This window comes from Anomaloglossus baeobatrachus, chromosome 4 (assembly GCF_048569485.1).
Source record: "Anomaloglossus baeobatrachus isolate aAnoBae1 chromosome 4, aAnoBae1.hap1, whole genome shotgun sequence".
Taxonomy (NCBI): Eukaryota; Metazoa; Chordata; class Amphibia; order Anura; family Aromobatidae; genus Anomaloglossus; species Anomaloglossus baeobatrachus.
Window position 1 is genome coordinate 571,010,096 of NC_134356.1, and position 22,539 is coordinate 571,032,634.

General features: G+C 43.5%; 1 protein-coding gene across 2 annotated transcripts in view; it reads left to right on the forward strand.

Moving 5' to 3' along the window:
• Positions 1 to 22,539, forward strand: part of IQCH (IQ motif containing H) — a 192,608-nt gene that overhangs the window by 130,062 nt on the left and 40,007 nt on the right. For both annotated transcript variants that reach the window (XM_075346063.1, XM_075346064.1), the window contains exons 14-16: positions 1,068 to 1,259; positions 18,039 to 18,159; positions 21,558 to 21,844. In XM_075346063.1, coding sequence (XP_075202178.1) covers positions 1,068 to 1,259; positions 18,039 to 18,159; positions 21,558 to 21,844 — 600 coding nt within the window. The remainder of the gene's footprint in view (positions 1 to 1,067; positions 1,260 to 18,038; positions 18,160 to 21,557; positions 21,845 to 22,539) is intronic.

Here is a 22,539-nt window from a genome sequence, read left to right on the forward strand (position 1 = left end):
AAAAAAAATTTAAATGCAGTTTACTACGATTGTGTGGTAATCACTTCAGTAATTTGACAGCAATTGGACTGCGATAGTAATCAGGTCACGCTGGGTGTCGTCCACGTATCCGATTGTAAGCGGTACTGGGCTGACGGGAATTGGGATTCATGTCTCTACATGAGTGGCCAATATTAGTCAGAGACCCTTGATAGCCACTGTCCACAATCACTAATATTTAGAAGTGTTTGATCTGTTATGTTTAGTTTTTTTTTTTTTAAAGATGATAGCCGGTTTAGGCCAATAATCCATATCATAATCTACCACTACATAGCATTTCTTAAAGGGGTTTTCCAATGAACAAAGTTAAAATTGATTTTAATCAATAGATCTTGTAATAATAATAATTTATATAATTGGATGGGTTTAAAAAAATGTTCCTGTGCTGAGATAATCTTATATATGTGTCCCTGCTATGTACTGTGTAATGGCCGTGTCTGACTGTACAGGGACATGGTCTGATCATACCACAGCTCGTGGGCAGGGGAGGATGCAAAAGAGAATATACAGACAATATAGCACAGGATTGTTCTCGGATTCTTTTTTTGAGGTAAAACATTTCCTTGCCTGTTTTTAAAAAATATTTGACCTCATAGAAAGAATAATTTGTTATCCCAAGCTGTAATGTCTGTATACTTTATTACTTGCTCCCCTGCCCAGGAGATGTGGTATGATCAGACTGTGTTCCTGTAGTCAGACACGGCCATTACACAGTACATAGCAGGGACACATATATAAGATTATCTCAGCACAGGAACATTTTTTTTTAAACAAATCCAATCGTAGAAATTATTATTATTCCAAGATCTATTGATTAAAATTAACAAAAAATGAATGTTGTTTGTGGGGAAACCCCTTTAAGACTGCAGAAATGTAATATATGTAACACAGAGGTGAAATGATTCCCCAAAGGTCAAATAAACTGTGACATTAAGCCTGTTTATATACCTATTTATGTCATGTTCGCCTTTTTATTTTGTCCTTGTTGTTTACATCATTCTGTGTCTGCATTTTTACCATATTTACAGTTCTTCAGTTCTCTAAGCCAACTTATAATTGATAATCTGCTGGTGACCCGCTGGTTATTTAAAGTGGACGATGAATATGGCTGCAATGGGACGGCTTTTTGCGACACTGCTGCACATCTTCCGTGTTATGCCTGGGCAGTGAAGGAGCGTCAGAGGTACACTGCAGAAACCTGGAAGCAGAAGTGGGCACAGGTGAGTCCATTGTACAGGTAATGTCACCCGAACTCATCACAGATGGGGTTAACAGACCTACATTGTCAGTAACAGCAGCTTCAAAGCCTCGGGATCCTGCACACCGGCAATGCTTTAATGTCCTGTTATTCCCCGACCTGTTCTGTTCCTTAATGAGGACAATGTAAGAGTGTCGTCGGCAGCGGCACAGCCGGTGAACGCTGGCAGGTTATTAAAACATTACAGCATCTTGATGAAAGACTTTCCTGCAGGCTAAGAACGACAGAACAAGACTCCATTCCACTGCGATGATTAGAAATGAGTGTATGTCTCTGAGCGCTAAATTATGTTAATAGTTACAAATTGAGGTATTTGCATAACAGTTTATGATACATAATGACAAGTTCCCCTTTCTCTGTGTGTGTCACATCATTGAGACCTGTGCCTGTGAAAGAAGGATGAAGCAGATAGATGATTGAGAAGCCGTTCTTGTCATCTCAGGCTGGCGGAATAATCCTGAATACTACATGGTCACTACGCACCATTGATCCTTTCCCTTTTTTACTACAATTGCTTTTAACATGTGGCCCCTTAATATCTGCTAATGATATAAATGAATAAAAATGCAATTTACCAGTATTTGTTGAAAGCACCACCACAGTGTTTGTTTGTTTTCCCACTAGTGCTTTTAATCTAAGGTCCCGGACCCTACTCATATACTCACTCTCTGGTGTCTTCACCCAATATCACCCATATGCTCCCATCGTTCTCCTGTAGTTTGTGACCTGCTGGCTGCTCCAGTATTTCATGGAGCGAACCAGAGGTCACTCTTCAATGCAAGTCTGTGAGAGCCTCTGTCTAACCAGGTTCTGGCTCTCATAGGGGTACTTTGCACGTTGCGACATCGCTACTGCGATGTCGTCAGGGTAAAATCGAAAGTGACGCACATCCGGTGACGCACATCGCAACGAGTAAAGCCTAGATGCACCAATGAACGATCGCAAAAGCGTCGTAAATCGGTGATCTGTGTAGTGTCGGTCATTTTCATAATTTCGCTGCAGCGACAGGTACGATGTTGTTCCTCGTTCCTGTGGCAGCACACATCGCTGTGTATGAAGCCGCAAGAGCAAGGAACATCTCCTTACCTGCGTCCACCGGCTATGAAGTGGAATGAAGGAGGTGGGCAGGATATTTACGTCTCGCTCATCTCCGCCCCTCCGCTTCTATTGGCCGCCTGCCGCGTGACGCTCCCTTAGGAAAGAGGCGGGTCGCCGGCCAGAGCGACGTCGCAGGGCAGGTAAGTGCGTGTGAAGCTGCCGTAGTGATATTGTTCGCTATGGCAACTATCACAAGATATCGCATGTGCAACGGGGGCGGGTACTATCGCGCTCGGCATCGCTATCATCAGCTAGCGATGTCACAGCGTGCAAAGTACCCTATAGACTTGTATAAAGAGATTTTGATGTATTGTATGATGGGTACGGAAAGTAGTTAAACCCCTTTAAATTTTTCACTCTTTGTTACATTGCAGCCGTTTGGTAAATTCAAAAAAGCTCATTTTTTTTCTCATTAATGTACACTCTGCCCCCCATCTTGACAGAAAAAAAAACAGAAATGTATGCAAATTTATTAAACAAGAAAAACTGAAATATCACAGTCATAAGTATTCAGTCCCTTTGCTCAGACACTCGTATTTAAGTCACATGCTGTCCATTTCCTTGTGATCCTCCTTGAGATGGTTCTACTCCTTCATTGGAATCCAGCTTTGTTTAATCAAACTGATAGGACTTGATTTGGAAAGGCACACACCTGTCTATATAAGACCTCACAGCTCACAGTGCATGTCACACCAAATGAGAATCATGAGGTCAAAGTAACTGCCCAAGGAGCTCAGAGACAGAATTATGGCAAGGCACAGATCTGGCCAAGGTTACAAAGAATTTCTGCAGTACTCAAGGTTCATAAGAACACAATGGTGTCCATAATCCTTAAATGGAAGAAGTTTGGGACCACCAGGACTTTTCCTAGACCTGGCCTTCCAGCCAAACTGAGCAATCGTGGGAGAAGAGCCTCGGTGAGAGAGGTAAAGAAGAACCCCAAGATCACTGTGGCTGAGCTCCGGAGATGCAGTAGGGAGATGGGAGAAAGTTCCACAAAGTCAACTATCACTGCAGCCCTCCACCAGTCGGGCCTTTATGGCAGAGTGGCCTGAAAGGAAGCCTCTCCTCAGTGCAAGGCATATGAAAACCCACATAAGATTCTCTGGTCTGATGAGACAGAGATAGAAGTATTTGGTGATAATTATAAGTGGTATGTGTGGAAAAGAACAGGCACTGCTCATCACCTGCCCAATACAATCCCAACAGTGAAACGTGGTGGCAACATCATGCTATGGGGGTGTTTTTCAGCTGCAGGGACAGGATGACTGGTTGCAATTGAAGGAAAGATGAATGCGGCCAAGTACAGAGATATCCTGGAAGAAAACCTGTTCCAGAGTGCTCTGGACCTCAGACTTGGCCGAAAGTTCACCTTCCAACAAGACAATGACACTAAGCACACAGCTAAAATAACAAAGGAGTGGCTTCAGAACAACTCTGTGACCATTCTTCACTGGCCCAGCCAGAGCCCTGACCTAAACCCAATTGAGCATCTCAGGAGAGACCTGAAAATGGCTGTCCACCAACATTCACCATCCAAACTGATGGAACTGGAGAGGATCTGCAAGAAAGAATGGCAGAGGATCCCCAAATCCAGGTGTGAAAAACTTGTTGCATCATTCCCAAGAAGTCTCATGGCTGTACTAGCTCAAAAGGGCGCTTCTTCTCGGTACTGAACAAAGGATCTGAATACTTATGACCATGTGATATTTCAGGTGTTTCATGTTTAATAAAATTTGCAAAACTTTCTACATTTCTGTTTTTTTCTGTCAAGATGGGGTGCAAAAATGAACTTTTTTGAATTGACCAAATGACTGCAACAAAGAGTGAAAAATTTAAAGGGGTCTGAATACTTTACATACCCACTGTAACTTCTGGCCAGTCAGAAATTGTCACAAGATGGCACCGTGGGACCAGACCAGCGTCGGTAAAAGGTGAAGATGCCGGATATTGAATAGGATCAGGGACCTTAGATTAAGGGGAACCTTTCAGATATGGGGTTAATAGCATTCTGAATTTGCCTGGCGCCTGCACATTATGCCCCACTCCCGGGTGTAACTTTGTTCCTCCCAGCAGCGTTACAGTTTCAGTCATGGAAGCAGCGCCGGTGTGGGCTCAGTCACCGCTCCTCTGTGTATGGAGAGCGGCAGCTATAACCACGCCCCCTGCACTGACTGACAGTTGGGTCTAATGCAGAGCGGTGACTGACTCTCTGTCAATGCCCCATCCATGACTGAAACCGGATGCTGCCGGAAGGATTAAAGTTCATTTCCTCTTGGCAGGATCCGGACAATGCTATTAACCTTCAGCTTAACCCCATATCTCATGGCTAATAGCATTTTTCCACGTGATAGGCTCACATTAAACTTTAACTTAAATGATTTTGGTTCATACAATGGGGAAGATCACTCGCTAAATAAATATATTGACACTTGTCTACCCAACAGCTCTAATATTAATACCACCGCCTGTAACTAATATTGTGTAGGTCACTCTTGTACCACCAAAACTTCACTGACCTGTCAGTGCATGGACTATAGGTGACCTGTGATATCTGTCCCTATTCAGAAAATCCTGGTCCCGGAGTACTATTTGATCTAAAAAAAAAATCAAACTGCGCTTTATTGATGGCCCCTGGGTCCAGTGCGGAGTCTTTGCCAGAATTGATCAATGAAAGCTCTATGGGGGTCCAAATTCAACAAGTTATATTGACCCTTCATTGTGCTGAAATGCCGAGGTCACAGATATCAGACGTCACTGTTCAAAAAAATTAATGGCAATTCTTACCAGCTTCAAGTCAGATTACCAATGCACTACAGGATGCAGCAGATCCCATGATAAAGCAGCACATGGGAAAAATATGGCTGAAACAACCACTCACAAGCCTAGCTTTCATGGAGGGGGTGGATGCATAGAATTGCGAATGCATAGTGGGAAGTCACACAGATATGTATAGTGCATAGTGTCCAGCTTACAGCCTATTAGAGAAGCCCATATTATTAGATCAGGCGGGCTGCCCTCCACTATACAAGTGCAACCCACAAGGACAGACATTCCCCAAGTCAACACTAAAGGGACTGCCTGCACACTGCATAAAAATGGAAAAATCCTACAAAATTATTGTCCCAGAGAACCTCCTATTAGAAATTAACCTCAGTAGCCCCACAAACTAAGTTGCAGTGTTCCAAATACTATGTCTATACAGGATCATGTGATTTTTTTTGTTGTCCAAAGTACTATTGTATTGTACTTTGCATAAATCAATAGTTCAAGCAAATGAAAGAAACTTTGTAGTATGTCTTATTTTATCCATCTTATTAATAAAAAAATCTTTTTTTCTCCACTTATGAGCCTTCTTTTCGACTACCTCCTAAACTTATTATCCACTCTGCAGAAAGAAAGTAAAAGTGTATTGCTCAAGACAAGGCAGACTATCAGCACAGTGGGGTGTTAGGTTATGCCTTTTATAATATTCTGTGGAGAGGGGAAGTGGAGGGAGGAGCAGAGTGGAAAAAACAAGCAAAAGGAGACACAGAAAGAATATGTTGCCCTTTTTACCAACTCTTTTAGGCTGTGTGCGCACATAGCGGTTTTTTTTTTGCGTTTCCGCAGCGTTTTGAGTTGCAGCGTTTTAATGCAAAAATGCATGAGTTTTGATTTCCATGCAAAGTCAATGGAAATTTGGGCTTTCTTGTGCGCACAAGAAAACGCAGCGTTTTAGTTGCGTAAAATGTGACAAAATCTCTGCGTTCAAAGAAGCAATTGTTTTTGCCATTTTGGCAGCGTTCTACACATATTGAAATCAATGAGTTGTAGAAAAACACTGCCAACATGTGAAGCAGTGCGCTTGCATTGCATTATTGTTGCGATCCGCATGTTTTTTTAACATAACAAAGGCAGTTCTTTCGTCTTTCTCTTTGTTTGTCGGTCTCTCTCTCTATGTCTCTATCTCTCTCTGTGTCCATGTCGGTCTCTACCTCCCTTCTCTCATACTCACCGATTCACGATCAACGGCGCAGCGCTGCACGGCGTTCACACCGTGGCGGCTTCTCCTCTTTTGAAAATGTCGGCCGCTCATTAATCCATCACGTATTCCCTGTTTTCCCCATCCACCGGCGCCTATGAATGGTTGCAGTCAGACACGCCCCCAAGCTGAGTGACAGCTGTCTCACTGCAACCAATCACAGCCACCGGTGGGCGTGTCTATATCGAGCAGTAAAAAAAAAAATAATTGAAAAAAAATGACGTGCGGTCCCCCCAATTTGGATACCACCCAGGGTAAAGCCACACGGCTGAAGGCTGGTATTCTCAGGATGGGGAGCTCCACGTTATGGGGAGCCCCCCAGCCTGACAATATCAGCCAGCAGCCGCCCGGAATTGCCGCATCCATTAGATGCGACAGTCCCGGGACATTACCCGGCTCATCCCGAATTGCCCTGGTGCAGTGGCAAACGGGGTAATAAGGAGTTAATGGCAGCAGCCCATAGCTGCCACTAAGTCCTAGGTTAATCATGGCAGGCGTCTCCCGAGATACCTTCCATGATTAACCTGTAAGTTAAAGTAAATAAACACACACATCCAAAAAATCCTTTATTTGTAATGAAAGACAAAAAAACACCCTCTTTCACCACTTTATTAATCCCTCAAAAACAACTCCAGGTCCGACGTAATCCAGGCAAGGTCCCACGTCGCTTCCAGCTCTGCTACATCGGAAGCTGACAGGAGCGGCAGTAGAACACCGCCGCTCCTGTGAGCTCCATGCAGCAACTGAAGTGAGTCGCGCGATCAGCTGCGCTGTCACTGAGGTTACCCGCAGCCACCGCTCTCTAGTGGAGGACTGTAGCTGTGGCCGCTAGTAACCTGAGTGAAAGCACAGCTGATCATGCGGCTCACTGCAGTCACTCAGGGGATTTGCGATCAGAGGTGAGTCCTTCACGTGTGACTGCAAATCAAGCCACGGCACACGCACAGAGCCACGCGATCACAATGAAGTCGGGTGAAGTTCATCCGAGTTCATTCTGATCGTGCGGCACTGTCTCGCAGCCAGCCATGCTCTGTTTGATAGTGCGGTCCCACTCGGCTCTGCTGCAAGTCTATGGGGATGCTGCAGACCGAGTGGGACCGCACTGTGAAAAATGTGCATTCTGGATGCTTTTCCCACTCTGTCTATGGCAGAGCAAGCATCCAGAACGCATGAATTCTCCAGGAATGTGCGCACGTTGCGTTCTGCCGAATGCGTCTCAGAACACAGCTTTTTCGGTTGCGTTCTGTGACGCACAGGCAGTGACTTACACGCTGTGGAATAGAATGCAACGTGCGCACATGGCCTTACCCTACTCCAGGGCTGGATTCACATCTACACAGCTCAGCCCTGCTGTATAATGTCTTCCATGCCTTTGATGCTCCTGACTGTGTGCTAACAAAGTAGTGAAGAGCAGATGTCACTTCTAGCTGTGCTTTTTATGTCAGACATCATAGCAGATAGTCTCCTCCCACCAACTCAGAGTCAATTGCAAATTCAGAGATAAGGCCCGCAAAGTGGAAAACTGGGGGAAACGCAGATTATAAGTCATGTATTGGCCAGAAAGTGTTATTTCTCATGTAGACACGCAGGATGTCTTATTCTGAACAGTTACTTCAATGTATTGTTATCATTTAATGATCACTTAAGGAAATCTCAGGTTCTTGTTACCCTATGCCAACCCCATCCACCTCATTGATTGGAAGCTTTATACCTGTACACACTGTAGACAGAATGCTGCCAATCAGTGGTGGCAGTGTGGTTAAAGGTTTGGTCGAGTACTCAGTATTAGTTGCCACATTGCTGTAAAACTCAAAGGGAAGGCTTTTGTCAAATACCTTGTGTAGTAAATTCTGCCTCTGAGCTGTGCTATTGGGTTCCGCTCATCCCCATCACATGACCCCCGTGCTCTGTGACTTCTGAGATCCTGTCATGTCGCATCAACTTCCAGTTGACCTGACATCACCACGGCAGGCCCAATCTCCCTGAGTGACTGGGCTGTGGGCAGAGTTTCCCCGCATATCACAGCCCAGCATCGCTCTTGCTTGCGGTGCTCTGCAGCGAAGGAGAGCGTGTGCGAGATGCGGAATTGTGATGAGCAATGAAACACCGCCCACTACCCTGTCACTCAGGGAGACTGGGCCCGCCTCAGTGATGTCAGGTCAACTGGAAGTTGACGCGACATCACGGAATCTCAGAATTCACGGAGCCCGAGGATCACTTGATGGAGATGACCGGACCGCAATAGCACCGCTCAGAGACAGAATGTACTACACAAGGTATTTAACAAAAAGCCTTCCCTATGAGTTTTACAGTGATGTGGCTGCTATGCTGAGTAGTGAACCATCCCTTTAAACAGAACTCAGGAATATAGAGGACTATATGGCAGCAGGTTTACTAGTCCTCTAATGATGATCTCCTGCTGATGAAACAGTGATTTTATCAAAACTCAGCTCAGTGAGTGACATCGCTTGAATCAGGGTCTCTGTCTCTACATAATTCTGCTATCAGAATAGGTGTCAAAAACTTGGAGACATATCCTGTAATCATTTAGTCAGTTCACCATGTACAGGATTAGAAAAACATGGCTACTGCTAAAAATGACGTGACCTGTCATCCAGTTATATGTGGCCCAAATAATTTCAGTAGAGCTGGGCTGTAATTATAGACATAACCTACAAACAGGTGTGGGGCTGAAAAGAAATAATAATCTTGTACATCATTTTGGAATAACTGACAGGAAATGTTGCTACTGGCTGATCTTATACTGATGTACATTTCAGCATTATTGGGGTTGTCCCACATAAAAACAATTATATTGCCAACAGGCAACAAATTTGGAGGACTCGTGTCCATCGTTTGAATGGTGTGGTAGTCACATGTGCACTATGGCTCCATGCCATCTCTACGGGACTGAGCTGACGAGCGCTGTATCTTCTATCTCCATTTTTTCACAATCTCTACATCCATCACGTACATTGAGTAGAGCAGGTCCCTGACCACTACTCAATTCAACCGGAAGTCAATGGACCCTTGTTCCCTTGATCATACATTAGGTGATTTTTTTTTCTTCTGTTTTTGTTATTTTTAAAGGTTGTCTTCCTGTGATTAATATCTAGCTACACAGGTCAACAACCTAAAAATGCCCAGTAGCATCTGCTGGTGTTCATGGTGTACTACACTGAGGGCACGATATCGTATGCGATTTGCAACGCCCCCATCGTATGTGTTGCACGTTCAATTTGTTGAACGTGCCGCACAAACGATTAACCCCCGTCATACGTACTTGCCTACCATACGACCTCGATGTGGGCGGTGAACGTCCACTTCCTGGAGTGGGAGGGACGTTTGGCGTTACATCAACGTCACGCGGCAGCCGGCCAATAGAAGCGGAGGGGCGGAGCTGAGCGGGACGTAAACATCCCGCCCACCTCCTTCCTTCCGCATTGTGGGCCGGGAGCCGCAGGACGTAGGTAAGATCTGTTCATCGTTCCCGGGGTGTCACACACTGCGATGTGTGCTACCCCGGGTACGATGAACAATCTGACGTGCAATACTAGAGAAAGGTACGATGTGTATGCGATGAACGTTTTAACGTTCAATCGCAATCACACGTAGCTGTCACACACTGCAATGTACCTTGCGATGCCGGATGTGCGTCACTTACGACGTGACCCCGCCGGCACATTGTAAGATACATTGCAGCGTGTAAAGCGGGCTTTAGACTGTTGCTTTGCAGCACTGGGTCCTGCTTTCAAATCCCACCAAGGACAATATATGAAAAGTTGATCTCCTCGTGTTTGCGCGAGTTACCTGCCGGTGCTCAGGTTGACACCCACATGCCACAGACATAGCGATAGAGGATTTAGATTGTGTGACCCACTGGTCACATTGCCGATGATGTCTATAAAAAAAATCTGCTTAAAATTATGGTACTATATAAGTAAATAAAATTAAAAAAATACATTTAGTATTTAATTTGTGCCAAAAATCTGGTGTCAACATTTTGTTATGAGTGTGCCATGTCCTGATGTCACCTCTGGGGTAACTGGGGTCAGGAGGTGTCAGTGTTTAATAGATCACATATTATTATATAAATGAATAAATATTATTATTATTATTATAGATCACAGGCCTTCTGTAGAGGTCACTTGACTGTTCTCTTGCTGATATACTTTCCTTTCTATGCTGAAGTGGTTAAGGACCATTTTTCTCTTGGCTGAGAATTCTCTTAGCCTTCCTTTCAGCTGCAGCTTGAAGGCTAAGATCTTTCCCTTCCGCCATATCTACCCGCCCCTGGCTTCACTCCTTGCCGGATATAGAATTTCTATTCTGAACACGGTGAAGGAGCTTGTTTTGTGTTAAGCAAAGGTGTTCATTCTTTTAGCAGCAGCACAACTTCCAATTGGAGAAGATCTTGGAGCCCTATCATTACCGTTGCCTTTCCTCAGTTTCCTGTGTTTTTTTGTAGCTCTCCTGTAATTTTAATCTCTTTGGAGGAAGAGGGCACGTGTACGTAAGTCATATCCAGTAGGTTAGCAAGGCATGAGCCCCAAGCATCTCCACCTTCAGGGGTAATCTTGGGGACAGGAATTACCCTAAGGACCCCTACCTTGAGGGACATATCAGGTGTACACTATCCCTACCACCTAACCGTCACTACTGTAATACATTTATTAAGTGAGCTAGATAACTTTGGTACTTTGATTGGACCGATCAGTGGCACGATATGACCGCTGATTGGTAAACTTTTACAGAATGGTGGTCATTTGCCTGTTTACACAGACAGACCAAAGCAAACAATGCATACTGAGCAATCTACACTAGATCGCTCAGTGCCACAGGCTGCCATGGTGTTCGTCATTACGAGTCCTGTTTACACAGGATGTGGCACCACCGAGAAAGCTGATCTTTTACATTTCACCCAATGAATGAGTGTTTTTGCTTGTTCATCGGGTGATAGACAGCCTGTGTGATAAACTCGCCTCATCCAATTTAATTCTAAACTATCTAAATTTAGATCATCAATTCATCTGCTCCTTTATATAAATATTTTTTTAAACGTCTGCAATTATTTGATTTTCTTTTAGCGTGGCACTCCAATGTATCAGAATTCTGAAGAATAATGGATGCTGATATAATTTAAGTATTTTCGTCTTGATTTGTTCCTCCAGTCGCCTATACTACAATAGATCAATCCCGTGGTGCTGTGCAGCCTACCTCTTCAACACCTCTCATATCCGCCCCCCCCCTTCTTTTGTGGGCAGACAAAGAAGGGTTAAGTAATCTTTCTCACTGTGGGGTTTTGGCTGCATTCCCCATATCTAGGGCAGTCATCAGACTCCTGCTGTTCGCTGTGTTCTGCTGACAAATGACGAGTGTGAATTCCTTATGGCATCCCCTGTTTGCAGGAAAATGAGATCAGACTCCGGCAACAGACCCTCATGCTATCCCTTAGCCAAACTGTAGGATCAAGAGATAGGGGGGTCGAAAGTGTGACCTGCTGTAACCCTAATATTTATATAAAGAAGGTCCGGCGGCGCGTGTATCCGTCACTCCGCGAGATGATTGACAGTAAAGATCTAAAATAATATGCTGATCACAATGGCAGGGAGTTAATCAGTTATGAATATCCCCCTTTAAGCGGAGCTGTCTGGAAATGAGCGTTAAATGCTTATTCTTATGAGAACCTTGCCCTGAGGGGCTGCATTTAAAATCTATTGTTCGGAGCTCCTCTCCCAAATGGGGTCTTCCCAGCAGTAAGGCATTAGCACATAATTTTCCAAATCAGCTTGCAAAGAAATATGATGTTTACAAAGCTCCGTAGACGCTGTACAATCACTATATCTTAAAGTGCTACTATTTGCGTTAAATATTGATAAATGGATGGTATGAATTAACCCCGTGGATGCCAGACTCTCCGCTAAATTGGCCATAGACAAAGAGCGCGCGGCATGTTGTGAGCTAGTAAATCAATGGGAACATGAAAATATATTAAGACGAAGACGTATACTTAGCCGTAGTGATCTATTGGGATGTAGAGACTGATAATAATATCATGAAAAATGATATAGCCATAAAGAAAATGATATAATAACGCACAGGGCAATTTAATAAGCAGCAATATAATATCATGTAGAGCAATGTGTTTGTGGGCCCCCCAGGTATCAATCTCACGTTCTGCTCACTATTGATTTAATTCACTTGTATCCCTCCGTGTTAATTTTTCATATGCTTACAAAGCAACCCTTTGATTTTCTGTCACTCGTTAATTACACTGTTTTGCCATTAAATAGAAGGCTTTGTGTAAACTAATTACTAGGTAATCATCGTCGACCGCGAACGCGCCGCTTGTACCTTTTTATTCCATCCTACAAAAAAAAAAACCCAAACCGCTCCACCGTCTGCGCTCAAGCCCCCTCTCCACTTGCAATCATTAGCTCCTACTAATTCACAGCGTTACTGCTGAAGAGAAGGGGACTTGTAATTGTGGCCATATCAGTACTGTTAATTACCGAAGTAGAACATTGAAATGATGCCAAGGACCATTGTTAGAAGCAAATAAAAAAAAATCACACACAGACCAAAAAAAAAAGAGTTTGAATGTTATTTTCACCATCTGGGGAGCAGAATAGAGAAAAACAGCAAGAAAACAGCAGTGACAAAATATCATAGCTGCAGCTCCAGGCCTCATAGGCCAGATGGAGGGAAGAGATTCTGCACCATCAATTGGATGCGGAGGGCCAGGATCCAGCCGCCGAGCTGTGACAAGTGAAGGAGCGGAGCAGGGACGTGCAATGTGTTCTTATAGGACCATTGTTAACTCGTTTTCTGCCAAAGAACTATTTCGGCATTCTTTAGTTCAGCGCCATAAAGCAACATTGCTGTAAGAGTATATACAGGTATATACCATACTATCTCTTTTTACTCTAATAATCTGATTTTCAGTATGATTATTTGTGTACATTTCTAAAAATTAAAGCAGTAGATGAATATAATGCACCTTCAGCGTTCCTATTGTCCATGTCTCTGTTGTGCACCTCTTCAATATAGCCAGTAATACATTTTCCACTTAAAGGGAACCAACCACCAGGTGGTGGCTCTTGAAGCACTGACTCCAGCAGCAGTCCACTCCTTGTGAATCTCCCCCAATTTTTTTAATGGCCTTTTCTTAACACTATCAAGAGTGCGATTATCCCAGTTGCTTGTGCACCTTTTTCTACCACACTTTTTCCTTCCACTCAACTTTCCATTAATATGCTTGGATACCCTCCCCCCCCCATCCTGACAAATTCACCTACCCTTTTTGACCCCAACCCTCCCACCTTTTTCTTCTCTGACTTTCTTTTCTCTCTTTTTCTTTCTTGTTCATGTGTTACTCAGTATCTTCTATTCTGCCAACTCACACTTGAGTTACGGCCCCGGTTTTGTTCACTCCTCTAAGGTGGCCCTGTTATATAGTATAAAAAGGTTTTCGGTTGATCCTCCGACAGTAGTTCGTTACAGTTCTCATCGTTGTTTATACAGTCTTGAGTTTTGTATCTCCCCATATTTTAGGAATTGATCTGCTAACAATTCCTCGATACAATGCTTGTGTTCTGACATTGTTCTTTACTCTGTACAATACAGTGTTTCCTGTGTTATTGATAATGTTAATAAAAGTTAAATTTATAAAAAAAAAAAAATATGCCTGAATACAGCACTCTGTAAACAGCCAACTTCTTTAGTAATCACCTTTTGTGGCTTACCCTCCTTGTGGAGTGTGTCAATGACTGCCTTCTGGACATCTGTCAACTCAGCAGTCTTCACCATGATTGTGTAGCCTACTGAACCAGATTACGGGACCATTTTAAATGCTTAGGAAGCCTTTCGGGTGTTTTGTGGTAATTATTCTAATTTTCTGAGATAATGACTTTTGGATTTTATTGACTGAAAGCCATAATCATCAACATTAACAGAAATAAACACTTGAAATAGATCACTCTATTTGTAATGACTCTATATAATATATGTGTTTCCCTTTTTGTATTGAAATAAATTAACTTTTTGATGATATTCTAATTTATTGAGATGCACTTGTATTTCTATTCTTTATATGGTGACAGTATGTTCTGCAGCAATTTACAGACATCCATCACTGGGGTTCACAATGTAAATTCCCTAGGCATGTGTTTGGAGTTTTGGAATAAAACGGAGAAAATACACAAAAACACAGAGAGAACATGCAAACTCCATGCAGTTGTTTTCCTTAGACTTGAACTCAGTTCCCCGCTACTGCGAAGCAACTGAGTTAACTGATTTACATATTACCCATAGAAAAAAAGTACCGCAAGTACAGGAACAATTACAGCTGACCAGTGCCAACAGTGGATGGGCTCTCAGACAGAGAACTGCATCGCTGTCAGGTCTCCCCCAATGTTCCGTTCTTGCACACATATCGGGTTGCAGGATCAGGCTATGTGCGCACGCAGCGTTTGGTAACTGCAGAAATTTCTGCAGCGATTTGAACAGCACACGTGCGCTTCAAATCGCTGCAGAAAGAGTTCTTAATGGAAAAAAAAGCCGATTCCATGCGCTCTGAGTGCAGCCCCTCCCATAGACAGAGCGGGCGCTGCATGCAGAGCGCAGGAAAGAAGTGACATGCCACTTCTTAGAACGCGCGCTTCGGGCAGCAGCCGAAGCGCTGCGCTCTAAGACGCCACGTGCGCACGTTTCCTGCATAATCTTCATAGATTATGCTGGGGACGCAGGGCGCATGCAGTTACGCTGCGGTGCAGATCGCAGCGTAACTGCATGCAAATACGCAACGTGCGCACATAGCCTCACTCTGCTCTCACTAACTCTGCGTGAGTGATACTGTTTCTGACCAGGAGAGGGAGCGACTTCTGTGGAATACAGGAAGACCTGACAAAGAATCAGATTTGGATGTGAGAGCCCATTCACTTTCCAACTCTAATTTTTTAGGGGGCTGGTAAGTGTGATTCTTTAAGGGGGTGTCTGCTTTCTTTTGGGGGTAAACTTAGCACTACATAGGGAATAAAATGTAAGCCGTCGCTCCCCAAAAATAAGACCTACCCTGAAAATAAGTCCTAGTGCGTCTTTTAGAGAAAAAAATAATATAAGACCTGGTCTTATATTCATTGAAACTCGGTAGTACCCAGGCCAATAAAAATAAAATACAGAGTATGTAATGCTAGTGCATCATTTTCAGTGACTTGAAACATATAGGGAAAGCTTTAGAATTGAATTGCATTTACTGTATGTACAATATACGATCTGAAGGGGGATTGATAATTTTTTTCCTGTTAAGCTGCACCACAGATTAATGTCTACCATGAATATAACGTGGCTGTGTATTTATTGGTTTAGGAAATGGATTTTAAATTAAGATTACAATAATATTATTGATTTATGTACAGCTAATGAAAAGAAGTGATAATGTCATAACATATAGAATTATTTATATTACATGATTGTACATATAAATGCCTAGAGAATAAGGTGAGAAGAGGCAAATATCTGCTGAATGCTATCATCATTTATTCATTACGCAAAATTTATTTATCAGTTACATCCAACCGAGAATACACTCACATCAGTTCCTGTCCCCAGAGGGGATCACAGTATAATATACCTTAAGGGGTTGTCCAGTTTAATTCTTTTTTATTTAATTGGCTTTTTGCACCTCAAAATAACAAATGCAACTGTATTCGCCCACTGCCGCTACAACTACGGCTCTCCACTGCCGCTACAACTACTACAGTTCTCCACTGCCGCTACAACTACGGCCCTCCACTGCCGCTACAACAACTACGGTTCTCCACTGCCGATACAACTATGGCTCTCCACTGCCACAACAACTACGGTTCTCCACTGCCGATACAACTATGGCTCTCCACTGCCGCTACAACTACGGTTCTCCACTGCCGATACAACTATGGCTCTCCACTGCCACAACAACTACGGTTCTCCACTGCCGATACAACTATGGCTCTCCACTGCTGCTACAACTACGGCCCTCCACTGCCGCTACAACTATGGCTCTTCACTGCAGCTACAACTACGGCTCTCCCTCCACAACAACTACAGCTCTCACTGCCACAACAACTACGGTTCTCCACTGCCATTACAACTATGGCTCTCCACTGCAGCTACAACTATGGTTCTCCACTGTCGTTACAACTACGGCTCTTCTCTGCCGCTACAACTCTGGTTGTCCACTGTCGTTACAACTATGGCTCTCCACTGCCACCGCTACAACTACAGCTATCCACTGCCGCTACAACTACGGCTCTCCACTGCTGCTACGACTATGGCTCTCCACTGCCACTACAACTATGGCTCTCCACTGCCACTACAACTATGGCTCTTCACTGTCGTTACAACTACGTCTCTCCACTGCCGCTATAACTACTGCTCTCTACTGCTGTTACAATTATGGCTCTCCACTGTCGCTACAACTACAGTTCTCCACTGCTGTTACAACTATGGCTCTCTACTGCCGCTACAAGTACAGCTCTCCATTGCCGCCTCCGGTCTTCTTGATTTGGGTGAAGGTATGATGTTCCATCGGCATCTTATGACCACTGGCATCACTACCAAGCCCAGTGATTGGCTGCAGCGGTCTATGCCCGTGTAGTCAGTGCTGCAGCCATATAAATAAGAACAGAGGCATCAGTGACAAGCGGTGGCTGCATATTGTTATGTACAATCCTACTTTTTCTCGGTTCAATCTTATTAGAATTGAATAAAAGCAATTTTGAGAAGATGTCTACATACATTTTTGCAGAACATACAAAGTCCATACACGATCTGTTGTCCGGTAGATGTGATAACCACGGAGCCAAACTACAGTTTACAGAACTTTTTCTTTTACTGACATAGGGACTCAAGTTATCATTTGAAAATGGTTATCTGAGTGTCTACGTAAGTGTCAGAATTAGGCCACATTGACACGTTCGGTATCTGGTCAGTATTTTACCTCATAAACCAAAGCCAGGAGTGAGTAAAAAATACAGAAGCAGTGCTCGTGGTTCTATTATACTTTTCCTCTGATTGTTTCACTCCCCCATTTTGTCTTACAAATACAGATGAGCGGGCCTGTGGAAGTTTGGGTTTTGTAGGGTTCAGCTGGACGTTTGATAAAGTTCAGGACCTGGACTTGATCTGAACCCCAATGGAAGTAAATGATTGGGCAGTTGGGGTCTCCAAACATACAGCCAGCCATAAACTAAGCACTTCCGGGGGTGGGATAACCTGATTTGTTTTTATTATACACTGCATCTGAAAACTTTGTTTTTTACCCCCAGTGTGAGCCATTCAGACACTGCAAGTGGCTCGCAGTGGGCCGAGAACCGAGAGTGCCTGAGCAAAGCGATGCTCGATTGAGTGGATTGCATACGTAAAGCATCCAAACTCGGACACTGATTTATTTTATTTTTTTTAAGTTTGTGTTCAGTACGAACACTGAACCTTACAGTTCGACTTTGCTAATCTTTCCGTACAAATACTTAGGTGAAAAACTGACCAAATACTGAACATGCCAACGTGGCCTTATAAAGTATATATTCTACATGTTGCTCTTGATGTAATGTTGCTCCTCTTATTTCACTCCCACATTAGGAAAAGGCCCTGCAGAGGATTGCACAGGAACTGCCACAGGTTTTGGAGCACTATGCACAGCCAGTAAACAGGAGACATTATCCAACATGGGACAAGTTTCTTCAAGTATTACTGAGCCAAGGTAAGTGTTCTAATTTGTCCTCATCACACCAATAAAAGTTGCCACAGTCAATCTATCTCCACCATTAGGAGTATCCTTGAGTTCAGGGATAGCATACAGTCCCCTAGCTTGAGGGACAGCTTAGGAGCCTCGTGCACTCAAACAGTAGTTTTCGACCACATATGAGGTATTGGCGTACTCAGGAGAAAATGCACTGTACAATTTATAGTGAAATTTCTCCTGTTACCCATGTGAAAATTAAAAATGTGAAGCTAAAGCTTTAGTTCCTGTGAAGCACTTAAAGGGTTAATAAACTTCTTGGATGTGGTTTTGAGCAGTTTGAGGGGTGCACATTTTAGAATGGTGTCACTTTGGGGTATTTACTGTCACCTAGGCCTCTCAAAGTCACTTCAAATGTGATGTGGTCCATAAATAAATAGTTCTGTAAAAACATTTTTGGAAAAATGAGAAATTACTGATAAACGTTTAGGCTATGTGCGCACTAGAGAAGTGATTTTTCTCAAGAAAATTTCTTGACAAACTTCTGGGAGTTGAAGATTAGCGCACCTGCGTTAAAAAAACGCACCAAAACCACGGAAAAAACGCATGCGGTTTTGCCGCGGTTTTTCCGCAGGTTGGTCCCTGTGTTTTTTTTTATGCTGTAACTGCAAAAAATAATATAGATAATAGATAGATAATCGATAGATAGACAGACACAAACAGATAATGGATAGAGGGAAAGATGGATAGATGAATAGATAGATAGATAGATAGATAATAGATGAGAAAGACCAATATACTGTCCCACTTCCCTGCATATTCTAAGCTGGCACCCTTTAGTGACTTTCATGTGGCACTAAAGGGTGCTTAGCCTTGTATTTAGCCAAAAAATAAATAAATAATTAAAAGAAAAACGACGTGAGGTCCCCCATATCTTTTGTAGCCAGCTAGTGTAAAGCAGACGGCAGCAGCCTGCAGACCACAGCTGGCAGCTTCACCTTGGCTGGTAATCCAAAACAGAGGGCACCCCACGCTGTTATTTTAAATTAAATAAATAATTTAAAACAAAAATCATGGGGTCCCCCCAAATTGGATCACCAGCCAAGGTAAAGCAGACATCTGTGGTCTGGTATTCTCAGACTAGGGAGGTCCACTGTTATTGGACACTCCCAAGCCTAAAAATAGCAAGGCACAGCCGCCCCAGAAGTGGCGCATTCATTAGACGTGCCAATCCTGGCGCTTTGCCCCAACTCATCCCATTGCCCTGGTGCGGTGGCAAACGGGGTAATATATGGGGTTGATGCCATGTCACCTGGCATCAGGCCCTGGGGTTAGTGATGTCATGCGTCTATCAGATACCTGACATCACGATCCCAGTCAGTAATAAAAAAAAATAGACAACAAAAAAAGTTTTATTTGAAAAAACACTGCTCAAAACATTCCCTCTTTCACCAATTTATTGGAAAGAACAATCAATTTCAGGTCCGGCGTAATCCAATAAGGGGGTCCCACGACGATCCATATCATAGTCACTGTCCCAGTCAATGAAGAACAAAATGTTCCCCATTGGCTGGGAGAGTAGTGCAGTGACCTGAGCTAACATCAATGGGTCAGCCCAGGTCACTGCAGGGGATGACGAGCGCTGCTGTCAGGAGGTTAGATGAGATCATTACCTGCAGTGTCGATCTCCTGCTCTCCTGACGTCAGTGCTGTCACTGACTTCTATGCCCGCCGCGTTCTCAGCAGTATCGCGAGAGCCCGTAACATCAACGCTAGTCACAGTTTCGGGCCTCCCGCAAGACGTGATGTGAGAACGCAGCGGGCATAGAAGGCAGTGACAGTGCTGACGTCAGGAGAGCAGGAGACCGTCGCAGCAGGTAATTATCTCATCTAACTCCTGACAGCAGCGCTCGTTATCCCCGCGGCTGCCAGCACTGCAGTGTGAGAAGCTGCTAACACTGCAGGGCGGGCAGACACTGACACTGCAGTGCAGGCAGCCTCGGGGTTGGAGCGGGACACAGACTGCACGGGCACCCGACGGAGGTCACACGGAAGTGCTTCTGTGCAGCATCCAGGGAGTGTGATCTGTGTGTGTTTACTCTCTGCTCCGCTTCCTCTTCTGTCATAATGACATCACTTCCCTGCAAAACGCAGGCAGTGATGAACATTACCGCAGGTAAACAGCGGCTATACCGAGAGTATACCGCACATCATTTGCTACCTGCGGTATACCCGCGGTATTTTGCAATTACATTACAGTGAATGGAGTGAAATACCGGGGTATACCGCAGGTACCTGCGGAAAAGAAGCGACATTCACATTTTCTCAAGAAATTTTCTCAAGAAATTCTGCAGAAAGAATTTTCTTGAGAAAAATACGCAGTGTGCGCACAGCTATTTTTTTTTTCCATAGGTTTTGCTGGGAAAAGAGACAGACAGGGAAAGTGACAGAGATAGATAGGCAGACAGGGAAAGAGATTGAGACAGACAGAGAAAAAGACAGAGACAGTCAGAGACAGACAGGGAAAGAGACAGATAGACAAAGAGAGAGAGAGACAGAGAGATATATACAGAGGGGGAGACAGACAGAGAATGGGAGAGAAACAGAGAGACAGTTACTAACATCCGGGCAGCGAATATTGTGTGCAAAATAAATTTCTGTTAATACATTCTATTTTGTTAACAACAGTTTATTAACCCAGGCGAAGCCGGGTAGTACAGCTAAGTTTTATATTTTGATAGACCAGACTTTTATGGGTGCAGGTATACCAGATAGGTTTGTTTTCTTTTACTTCTTTATTTTTAATAGGAATAGAGGAGTGATACAAATTTTTATATATTTTTTTTTTCATTATTTTTTTTCTTGTAAACATCCTATTTTACATTACATTTTAGTCCTGTTAAGGGGACTTGAACCTGTGATCCTTTGATCGCTTGCACAATATACCGCAGCACCACTGTATTGCGCTATATAGTGTAAATCGTGGTCTCCTCTGAAACTTCACCTATGACCTGAGCTTCATAGGAGTGAGAAGATGGCAGTATTCAGGGCCTTAAATAGGCCTTTAATTGCCATTGTATCCCATTGGTGCACCATGATTGAGGTTTCTAATGTAACCAATGTTTTTAAATAGTTAATAGCAATCCACCCACTGCTATTAGAAACCACTGCCAACTGTGTAACACAGTCGGCATACACGCCTATGGGGAGAGCTCAGCTCTTAAGCCCACACTTTTAGAATCCAACGCGGACATATAGTTACCTTAGGTTGCACTAAGGGGATAAAAAACATGTGAAATGTAAAAACTTGCCCCTTTAGTAACCCTAAACACGATAACCTAAAAAAATACAGATCATGTCCATTCGCTTTTATGTTTCCTTCTATTTTACATGTGTATTATTTCTTCTGTTTTTTCCAGGAGGAGTTATTGAGGCTTTCCCACCATCAGAGAGTATTACCTGCCTAACTATAGATCTGCTGATTAACCCAGATGGAGAGATCCAGATGTTGTCCTGTGGGGACCAGATTCACAGCTCCAGCCCATTGCATTGTGCCGGCAGCTCTGTCCCTCAGTGCTCAGTGCCCCCCGACATACTGACATCAATGTGTCATAGCATTGGCGAGGCCTGTAAGACTCGGGGTGTACTTGGATATTTGTCCTTAGAACTGGTAACATTCATAGACCCTCAGAGTCTTGAGCAAGAGGTAAAGTGCTAATATACAGTATATATTCTATAGCTTACATGTACATACCTTAAAAGGACTCTGTCACCTGGTTTTTGCCCCAGCATCTGAGAGCAGCATAATGTAGAGGCAGAAACCCTGATTCCAGCGATGTGCCACTTACTGATGTGTTCACTGTCATTTTGATTAAATCAATGTTTTCTGTGGTGAAGATCTAGCAGTTATACAGAGCTTATGAATATGCTGGACTCTCTGGCAGAACACCAAGTAGTCCTCTAATGATAATCTACTGCTGATTATACACTGATTTTATCAAAACTATAGCAAGCAGCCCAGTAAATGACATCTCTGGAATCAGGATCTGTGCCCCTACGTTATGCTGCTCTCAGATAAGGTGGCAAAACTCTGGTGAGAGATTCCCTTTTAAGAGGCTCGTCACAAGCCACCGCTCTAAAGGTAACAAACACGTAGCAGATTGTGCTTAGAACAATAGCACAAGCATTGAATTATTGGTTTTAGCCGAACGGTAATTACCGACAACACAAAGATAAAATTATAGATTATAGATATAGATCTATAATTACACAATTCCCTGACATGTAAAAATAAAATTGCACCGTGTGGAGCTTATTGAACTGCTTTTTATTATTAAATACATAGGTAGATGAATGAATGAATGAATGAACCAATGTGGGCTCCACCCCCAATTTTTGTAA